Consider the following 10,644-nt stretch of genomic DNA (forward strand, 5'->3'; position numbering starts at 1 on the left):
AACGCTCACAGACATGGACAACCAAAAATGACACCCAACTAACTAACTAGGGAAATAAATGTAGGTACCTCTAATATTTGACCTCTGCGTGGCAGACCAGGATGCTAACCGTTCGGTCACGGAGGCAGTTTGATGTGTATACAAGCCTAGATATAATTTTAGTGTTTTTAAAAGACTAGACACTTTTTTCTTTATTTAACTGCCTTTTAATTTTTATCGTGGCCTTGGATTCAAACCCCTACAGTTTCAACATTGAAAAATTCGCATCCGCGTCCGCTTCTGCAAATGTTATAACCCACATACGCGGCATACCCGATAAGCAGTTTACCACAGGAATTCAAATATTGATTTTCGAATTTTGATAATAAATGCTTCGTTGCTGACGTTATTCACCTTTATTGAGAACAACACGTACGTACTACATACTTCGTCGTATTGTTAATGGCCGTGATAACGTTTAATCTAAGAGAATCATTAGCAATCAGCACTGATAATACCGGTAATGAAATTAAAGTAAGAGATAATGAAAGACCTAAAGGATTCATGTTCATATTCTAAGTGATAAGAAAATTCAATAGACGTCATTAAATTTGCGAATTGTAAACATTAGCTGAAACTATAGTGCATTTTATTTCGCTTTTAATATTTTAACTGTCATGTACTTACATAAAAGGTATATAGTGAGGTGAATAAAAAATGTATAAAAATATATTGTTTTTATCTATTGGACTGTTCTTTATTGGTAAGTATCAAAATGATATCAATGTTATGTTAAAGATAATAATTATAACAAATTAAAGCAATTTTTTTGGATAGAGTCACCCGAGAATATGTCAAGAGCCGGCAGCTAACTTGCCCGACGTATTCGCGTAGCTTTAGAAGGGGGTACGCCGCCAGCATTTTGGGCACCTCGCAGCGGCGACCCAATTTTATTCATATAATAAGTATAAAATGATTGATAAAGAATACCTAGTCAAATCTTTTGTATTTTTAATTATACGCTAGTTTTGCAATGATTAAATTTCATTGCCAATTCAAAAGAGCATTTGTCACTCAATTGCACCTAGCATTCATGGACATTATTTGCTCGCAAATTCTTTTACTCTTATAATTCCTATCTTCACGGAGATCTTTTAAAATCTGTCTGGTTTTAAAAAGAGCGCTAGGACGGCCCGTGAATGACCAACACAACAAAAACTTATATACCTTTCGACAGGGAGATTTTATGTAAATACCTTTCTGTGATGGTTTATACTTGCTAGACCGCTGATAAGATTTCATTGACACGCGAAGTATTTTTCAAATATTCCAAGCGACGCAACTAAAAAGTTTTGCATGCAGATATCCGATTTACACATTTATTTATCGTGTATTTTCGACGATATTGAGTGAAAAAAGGTGCATATGAGGGACATATCTATGGGTGATTCTATCCAATTTATAATTTCACACAATGACACTGTACAAGTTTTCCTGTGTACACAGGGTTATATTACTAACAATCTCGTAGAGTTTTATTACAAATATTATTACATTTGTTCCATGACTTGTAATAGTTAATCAAATTTACTTTCGTATAAAAAAAAAATAAAAAAATAGATCGCTGTAAAAGGTGATAACTCTGTGCGGTAACAAAAGAAAGCGCTGGCATAAATACCTATCCGATGTAAAACGCAGGAGCGAAGGTGGGGTTCGTCCGGTAGAATGCTTGCATATTTGAACTTACATCTTCTTCTTAAGGTGCCTCTTCAACTAGTGAAGGTTGGCAGTTAGCTCAGCATATTTATCCTTATTTCTGGCAAGGTTGAACAGTAGGACGGCGCTCACTATCCAAATCCACTCTCGTATGTTCTTCAGCCACGATTTTTCCTACGACCAGCTTTCCTTGTACCAGCGCCTTGTCCCTTCATTATATTATTGAACCTACTACCAAATACAAATCTAAAAGTGTCAGATAGAACAACAACAACTTTTAGTTTTGGTAAATTTATTATTTTTAGTAAAAAATCATGGAATAGAAGTTGATGTTCATAATGTTAATAATATAATCCTGGAAGGTTGTAAGTATTTTACAATTAACCCTATATAGGTTAATTGACTATTGGTTGTATAACCTGAAGTCGGTAACCTAAAATTCCCGTACAAAATGCATTATGCTGATTTGACTTTTGCATTTAGGCACAGCCGTGATAGCTGACGATGAGGAATCCACGAGGGTACGGCGATGTTTCCAGTTCACATGGCTTGGACCGGCGTATACAAACACTAGTAACTTTCTGAACGGAACATGTGAAGAAGCCACCCGTTTGGCTGACGGGGTGCCCTGCCAACGCCCTCTGGTCGCTTCTTGTAAGACATTTTCTTTATTTGAGTGCTTCTTAATTAAGTCGGTAATTCAGTGCCGTTCGGAAACGGATGCGCTCCATTACGCAGTGAGAATTAATTCGAGTTTCGATAATAGGCGCGTAAGTGGCAATGGGTTCCCAACAACTCATAGCCAATGAGATTTTGGCGTTTATCCAACACGCTATCGATACCATGGAGGGTGCTGGTGAAATTACGGGCACCTGGGACTTGTTAACTTATGTCTCAGGGTGACGGGCGCAGTGGCAGTGCGCCTAAGATCTTGTGATTTAAAGCTCTGAGTGGCACTGCAACTGTTATGGATAGGCGTGTCGCTTACCACCAGGCGCACGACTTGTTCATCCCGTCACTTAGTATTATATAAAAAAGCGACTCGCCTGTCCACATCAGTGCCACTCAGAGCTTTAAATCTAATCAAAGATGTGAGGGATACTGCTACTGCGCCAAATATGTTGATACTTCCCCGGACGAACTCGTTCACAAGGAGTTCTACTGCTACTAAAGCTACCTATTTCTTAACCAGCCATACTGATGAGTAGGTACTTGCAATGCCGCCTTCACAAAACTCTGTGACGACGTTTTTGAACAAAATTGAAGTGTATTTAGTTTAGTTTTTGGGATCTCATGGATAAGCATAATTATTTTTGCAATACCCTTGCTAAATTTTCTTGCGATCCTTGTCATTTTCAGACGATGGAACATGGCCCGACATAGACTACATCTGGAGAAATTATTTACTTAATGCGTCCTGCATACTCGCCAGGAATGATGTGTGTGCTAAGTTCACCTATTATTTCGATGGACATGGTAAGTCGCGATATACACAAGTTGGTTTGTTCTTTAACTTATAAACAGGTTACAATACCTGCATAATATCGTACGTAACATTTAATCTCTTATGACCCTGCGAAGTATAATGGAAAAAGCTCTAAACGCCAATGTTGTACATATATCAAAATGTACTAAATATAGTCGATACTTTATTGCATATTACAATGGAATATATAAGGTGGTAGTTAATTACATGCTTCAGACCTATGCAAGATGTCCTCAGTTTTGTATGAAAAACGTATTTTCCTAGATACCCTATGGTCTAAGTAAGGCCAGCAGACAGGGGACGGGGATCCCCTGCCACATTGCACGGTCTCATCCGTCTGGGGGGATGGGTCAAGCGAGCCGACCCCTCCCCTCTTTAGCGCGGGAACCTTGCTGGAAACCGAGGTGGCCGGGGGCGTTTGTCATAGTGGTGAATTTGCGGAATCCCTCGGCGCCTACAATACCTGTCCAATAGGACAAGCCGGGAGGGTTTTAGTGGGTATGTCCTCCACCTGGAGGGCACTTCTACTAACTCTACAACACCCTTTCAGATCTGCAACGGATAAACATGTCATCTAACTAAATTAATAGAGTATTTTCATCTAAGACAGTTTGGAATGTTACCTATTCTTTTTTTTTTGTCATTTGCAGTGGAAAACGCGACCTACATGTGTACTAGAGCTATAAATTCGAGGGGACAAGCCATCACAAGTGGATGTTACGATGAAGTCAACGGTAGTTTTTCAACTAGAGTCTGCTTATGCCGTTCTGAACCAGGATTAGTTCCTTGCAACAACGCAATATGGTCGACTAACATTTCTATAATTTCCTTCTTCATTTCTTTTCTGATGGCTTGTTTCATTGTTTCATCATAGAAACTTCGTAAATATATACATGTACATGGTGATTTGATTAAGATTAATTTTTTTTAAGTCTCTTTAATTTTGTGCCTTCTTTCATTTTAATGTTAGCTCTTAAATATATATTTTCTTTACTTATTACTGAAATAAAACCACAGAATATTTCTTAAATGGTAAACATTAAAATAAGGTAAGTAAGTAATAAATGACAATCGAATGGGGGCCAACAGGTGGCTACAGAGACGTGAGACGTCCTTTGCCGTGTCAGGCGTATATCTGTTAACTGAGTTACGGGTAACAACTCTGAATCGTATTTTTTCTACCTACTGCATCCACCCATCAAAAATTGATTTGAATATTGTCCACCAGTTCCTTGAAATTGGCTGTCATGTAACTTTGATTTTGCCATAGTGAATTATGGCTAAATACTGCATCTGAAGTTACAATGTATGAGCGCGACAAGTTTCTCACACGACGAGCAAAATGTATCTCAGTTTACTAAAGTTACATGAGTTAGCCGTGACTGAGTTTGTATGAAGATTTGGAAGACCATCTCACTTGATGAAAAACAACGATGAAGTCGCGGATGTAGCATGAACACCATCTTTTTGAATAGATTAGATCGTCTTCTTAAAAACTGCATTAGGTTTATTTTTGGTCTGCGGAAGTATGACCACATCTCTGCTTATCGTCGTCAACTAAATTGGCTTCCCATCCGTGAACGCAGGTCCTTAAGAATTTTAACCACTCTTTTCTCCATCTTGTTCGACCCGGCTGCACCTGATGTAAAATGTAAATGTTCATTTCAATTTCAAAACGCTCGGCCGGGTTGCGAATTTCGATCTTCCCGTAGCCTTAAGCTCTCTATTCCTTCTCACCGCACTGATTTTTTGTCTAATTATTTTACTCTTTATGCAATCCGTCTTTGGAACGCGCTCCCGCTCCGTGTAAGACAAGCTCAGACCAAATTATCTTTCAAGCGCATGTTGCGCAAGTATCTGTTTGACAATTGTCAAAATTAAGACACTGTATAATGTTGCTTTGGGTACACATATCATATTATTTATTATTATAATATATACATGTAAGTTTATTATTATGTATAATAAGTATGTTTACTATATTGTTCTTCTTGTTTAAGTGTAGCAACAACCTATTGTATTTTTTTTCTGTTTGGCCCAATGGTTGACTGGTAGAGAATGCCTTATGGCATTAAGTCCGCCATTTGTACTTCAGTGTATTGTACAATAAAGTTTAAATAAATAAATAAAGGCTTTAGTTATAGCGTTCAGGGAATAAATCGGCTAGCAGAGAATTCTACTTCATAGCCGTTTGCCATAAAAATGAGGCGGAACTAAATTTTGCAATTCCATCAAATACTCTTCATGATATATCTTGTAGAACACGGACAAGCAGGCAACTTTACGGCGGTAATCAAGGCTCTGCAGCTTCCCATCTACTAAGCCGAGTCACCCACAAGTCTCTTCACAGGGACACATACATAGGTAAGCGTCTTGATACGCTTTTCAACTAAATCCAAGGCGGCCAGTTGGTATTTAGCAGAACAATCTCATAGGTGGCAGCTGTATTCAATACACGACCGAACTAGTGCTTGGTACAGCTCAAGTAACTATCGCGGTGCGTGTGCTCACCCGAGGCACTAGCCTCTTGGGAGCCGGATGAAATCAGTGACAGTCTATGACAACCCTGTACACTGGCTAATCTGGGGTCAGAACCTGAATTTAGAAAGTTTCCGTGCACGCATAGTTTATAGTGCCCTTCTCGTATACCTTAAGGAACTAAGATCACTATAATTAAAAGTAATGTAGACAAATATAGGGATCTCCCGATGTGTGTTGTCCCTATCTATTGACCGGAGAGATAAGGGGTTCCGGGGAGACTACGGGCTCTTTGGTAAGACCAGTGTACGGCGAGCGACCGGGCCAAGCCCTGACCCGGACACAGACACTGGATATGGACTCGCCGGGGCTTGTGGTAACTGTAGAGACGAAAATTTTCGTCTGCCCGGTGATGTGTGGCTGGGGGTCTGTCTTGTGTGCTACTAGCGCATCTTAGTAGCGGTCTAGACGAGGGCCTAAGGCAAGGTAAGTTTCCCGTATAGTTGAAAGCTATGTCCGGAAATTGTCACAACACACTGCGACCGACATCTCCGGCACAAGCTCAGAGAGCTAATAGAGGATGAGCTAGACATTTCTCCGGTCCCTCCAGTCGCGTAGCTTCTGGGAAAAAAACAGCTCCACCACCAAGTGGATATTTGATAATGGACTTTAGAGTCAACGGCTTAGCGGTGGCAACTGTTAGTTGTGAAATGCACAACGGGAAGTGAGCGTGCCAACAACTCCGGTACCTATCTGGAAAATAGGGAGGGTACTGTACGTGCACCCGGAGCGGCTCACCCGAGGCACTAGCCTCTCGAGAACCGGATGATGTCAGGTTGTAGTGTCCTTCCTGCATAACCAAAAGATTGATATGGAGGGTCACTGTAATCAAAACACATGTTGAAGATACGGGGCTGTCCCGGTGTGAAATAACGCCTCATCCTGGAAAGGATGACAAGCTGCCTCGCTGCATTTTTGGCTATGGATTCTATGCGTAGATACGCTTAAAAAATTTGCGTGGCAGATCCCGACAAAGGCTGTAGATATATCCAAAGACACTGCAAGAGCTTGGCCAACCCCTTTCATACCCTCAGTCCAAACGTGTCAGGCTTACGCCACAAGATCATCCGTAGATTGACCTTGTCGGAATCGGTACTGGCGATCACTGAGGAGGTCACTGTCTTTAAGGTACGACTGGCGGCCGTTGTTAACTACACGTTTTAAAGTCTTGCAAAATATGGAAATGATTGAGATAGGCCAATAGTTGACAGGGTCAGATCTGCTTCCATTTTTAGGCTCAAGTGCACGTTTGATGCATGCTTTCACGACCTGAGAACTAAACCAGTTTGAAGTGAGAGCGATACAAGCGTGTGAGAACAGGAGACAACTCAGGTGCACAGTTACGCAGTGCTATTGTAGGAATTCCGTCTGACCCGCGATTTCTTTTCTTTATTTTTACAGAGGGTTTTATCTTTATAGATATGCCACCCTCATAGGGGTGATACTGAGATATTACAATCTAGGTATTACTAATTTCACAACGTTGTATAACATCCTGGCCTCCTTAGACAAGGGGCTGGCCAAGATGCTGTTGCATATGCTGAACACAGCGTTCAGTCCGGAATCTGTTGTCTTAACACCTCACTCCTAACACACTCCATTATCACATGATAGACGTCTTCTGTTGTCGCACATATCCCACAGTTTGGTGAAGGAACCTTTGACATCAGATATCCGAACTTGTTCAAAGGAACGTATCCTAAGCGAAGTCTTAATGCTGTAACTAATTCACTCCTGGACTACTAACTTGGGGTCCATTGGGACATCAGAGTATGATATGTAATACACCATTCCCAAACGCAAGACTTCGACTACAGCATCAACACAAATCAACGAGTCCCCTGAAGAAAAGCAAGCCTGTCAGGGATATGAGGCAATGTGAAACCATATGAGATTCAACGTCTGGGATCCTGATGAGCAACTGACAAACTGGGAAAGGCTTAGCGTTAACGCAAGTTTTCGCGTCGCTCTCCCAGCATGATCGGTCATGTGGTATGGTAACAGCCATTCTTGATAGTGAGTATTAAAAGCCACTAGAATGACGATTCTACGTCTCTGGGCGCATGCCGAGCCTCATCAGACGTCTCACTCATATGTTGGAATGGTCATCCCATGATCTCAACTGCGTGTCAACTAGAAGGCACAAAACAGAAAAATTCGGTACCTGCCCCTTGCACACCATGAAAAAACCTTACGTAAAGTTTAATTTATAGCGTTTATGCGACAGTTTATAAACACTTTTTACTAATCAGCAAAACACCACTCCAAAACTGTATTGCAATGAATGGACCTATTTTATTATTTCAAAGTTCATGTGCGAGTTAATTTTTTTCGTTCACCAATACTTAGTTAATAACTACATACAATTTACATTAACATTATCTATCATGCCAATTTCTGGTATCTTGAAGTTACCTGTTTAGTACAGGTAACTTCCCATTTAGCAAATCATTTTGCGTTAAACGTGTTGGGCGTAAGTCCTGTATCTTTAGATACAGAACGTCGCTTGACTTAATTTGTACGGGGAGCTTGTTACACCAAACTCTATTATCGGTAATAAATTAAAAAATTTATACTTTTTCAGATGTCTGAAACATTCCCCGTATTCCTTAGGCTTTAACCAATCTTTTTACGTTTTTTCTTCATTATTTGCGTAAAATCTTCGTGAAATAAAGGCAAATTACGAAAAAAAACTATAAACAGCTTTTTCTCAAGACTAGGTTTCGTGAGATACATGAGATACGTCTGACACGGCAGTCCTGCATTGAGATGGGTAAACAACATTGTCAAAGTCGCAGGTCGTAGATGAGTGAGACAAGCGTAAAATCGTGGCGATCTTATACCCAGCAATGCGTGGATTTTTTTTCATGGTACTAAGTAACGGGACGAAGAAGTCATGCGCCTGGTGGTAAGCGACACGCCTATCCATAGCAGTTAACACTGCCACTGCGCCCGTCACCCATGTGCCTGTAATTTAACCAGCGCCCGCAAAATCTGAACCGTAGCAATGCTTACATAACTGGTTGGCGGCAGAAATAGGTAAGTCGGCAGAACTTCCCTGGACGAACTCTTTTACAAGGACCTGCTATTGACAGTGTCGAGTTTTGGATGGTGTGGATAATGAAGTAACAAAGATGTTATTTATACCCATTCAATTTAGTCTTCCGTTTATACGTATATAGGTACCTAGAACTTATATAGATTTTACCTTGTAGCAAGAAAACTCTGGCTAATTGCATAAAAACGTTTAATTTATCGCTAAGAAACGTGTTTCAACAACGCATAATACATACACACAATATCTCATTTGGTTACAAAAACATTAGGCGCTTCTTGAAAATCATAAACATAATGATACACTTACAAAATTTCTACTACCATCATACCATCAAAGATTAAATTATACGTTCCTCTTTATATTAGTATAGTAACGAACAAAAACGAACTACCAAGAACTGTCTAAGTTGTTACAATTTTATTTCATATTGTACAAAAATCATTTGCATCAGGCTAATTTTCTGAAACGGAACGTCTTTGTACAACGTTTGACATTTCTGACGTGTCTTTGCAATATAAAATCGACGACTATCGGTGCGATATAAATGCCACCGCTACATATTAGTTATTGTTGAATTTAATATTAACTAGACAAAATGTATTCAGTGCTAACAAGAGGTAACGCTATCCTTACGTACACCCTGAGTGTGCTAGCATGTCTCACCTTCCTTTGCTTTCTATCCACTTTAACAGTGGATTACAGAACTGCAGCAAATATGAACACGGTAAAAGTAGTCGTGTAAGTAAAAAACAATGTTAAAACAATCACATCTTACTTGTATTTGATATTTTGGATTCGTTACTAGTGTTGTTTCTGTGACGTTGCAGGAAAAATGTACCGGACTACGGTGCGTCTAGGGAGAGGAATGATCTCGGTTTCCTGACTTTTGATCTGAAGACTGACCTGTCGTCACTGTTTAATTGGAACGTAAAGCAGTTGTTTCTATACCTTACCGCAGAATATGTAACCCCAAACAATGAACTGAATCAAGTGGTTCTCTGGGATAAAATCATCCTCAGAGGAGAGAATGCTATTCTAGACTTTAAGAATATGAACACTAAGTACTATTTCTGGGATGATGGAAATGGTCTGAAGTAAGTAGCCCTCAATTCCATACATTATGAAATTTATTATTATTATTCTTTACCTACTCATTAAATACAATGGTAAGGTTAAATAAATTATAAGTAGCAATAGAACTGCTTGTGAAAGAGTTCATCCAGAGCAGTACTGCCACCACATCTTTTTCTGCCGACAAGCAGTAATGTCAGCATTGCTGTGTTCTGGTTTTGAAGGGCTTACTGTTCTGTTTGTTGGGTGCTGGTTAAATTACAGGCACATGTGGTTTGTCAACTTGTCTCAGGATAACTGGATCCACTGACAGTGACCCTCAAATCTTAGTGCATTAAAGCTCTAGAATGGCACTGTTATGGACAGGTACGTCATTTACAACCAAGCTCATGACTTGTTTGTCTTGTCATTTGATTTAAAAAAAAACATGAATGCAATTATTAGAGTGACTTCATTCAGGGCATCAGGGCCCTCACCTCACCATTGACTAATCTATTGTGGTCACCAGTACAGAGCAAAGGCAGAGACAGCATTAACCCATTGACTGCCGAAGGTAATCTACAAGCCGAAATCGGTGGCCACCATACAAATGGTCTTCTACGCAACAATACGTAGCCGGCATCGCAGATAAAATTCTTACTGCGGGTGCCAATATACGCAATATTGCGTATACGTAATGATGCGAACTTCGGCACCTCGGATCAAAAACAATGCTCATTACCTATCCTGCTCACTCCTGTAATAATTAAATACGCCCCCCGCGTGAAAGGGGATTCACCAAATATTAAATACTGTT

The 10,644-nt window shown here is 40.0% G+C and overlaps 1 protein-coding gene across 1 annotated transcript in view; it reads left to right on the top strand.

Annotated features, from left to right (window-relative positions):
• The first annotated feature begins 681 nt into the window (after window positions 1–681).
• The window catches only part of LOC113235036 (signal peptidase complex subunit 3), a 15,038-nt gene continuing 5,075 nt past the window's right edge, over window positions 682–10,644 (top strand). The window contains exons 1-7 of the mRNA XM_026470566.1: window positions 682–742; window positions 2,179–2,349; window positions 3,055–3,171; window positions 3,832–3,945; window positions 7,871–7,879; window positions 9,368–9,515; window positions 9,605–9,871. Coding sequence (XP_026326351.1) covers window positions 697–742; window positions 2,179–2,349; window positions 3,055–3,171; window positions 3,832–3,945; window positions 7,871–7,879; window positions 9,368–9,515; window positions 9,605–9,871 — 872 coding nt within the window. The 5' untranslated portion in view covers window positions 682–696. The remainder of the gene's footprint in view (window positions 743–2,178; window positions 2,350–3,054; window positions 3,172–3,831; window positions 3,946–7,870; window positions 7,880–9,367; window positions 9,516–9,604; window positions 9,872–10,644) is intronic.

The sequence above is a fragment of the Hyposmocoma kahamanoa genome, unplaced genomic scaffold (assembly GCF_003589595.1).
Source record: "Hyposmocoma kahamanoa isolate Upper Pololo Valley unplaced genomic scaffold, ASM358959v1 87, whole genome shotgun sequence".
NCBI lineage: Eukaryota > Metazoa > Arthropoda > Insecta > Lepidoptera > Cosmopterigidae > Hyposmocoma > Hyposmocoma kahamanoa.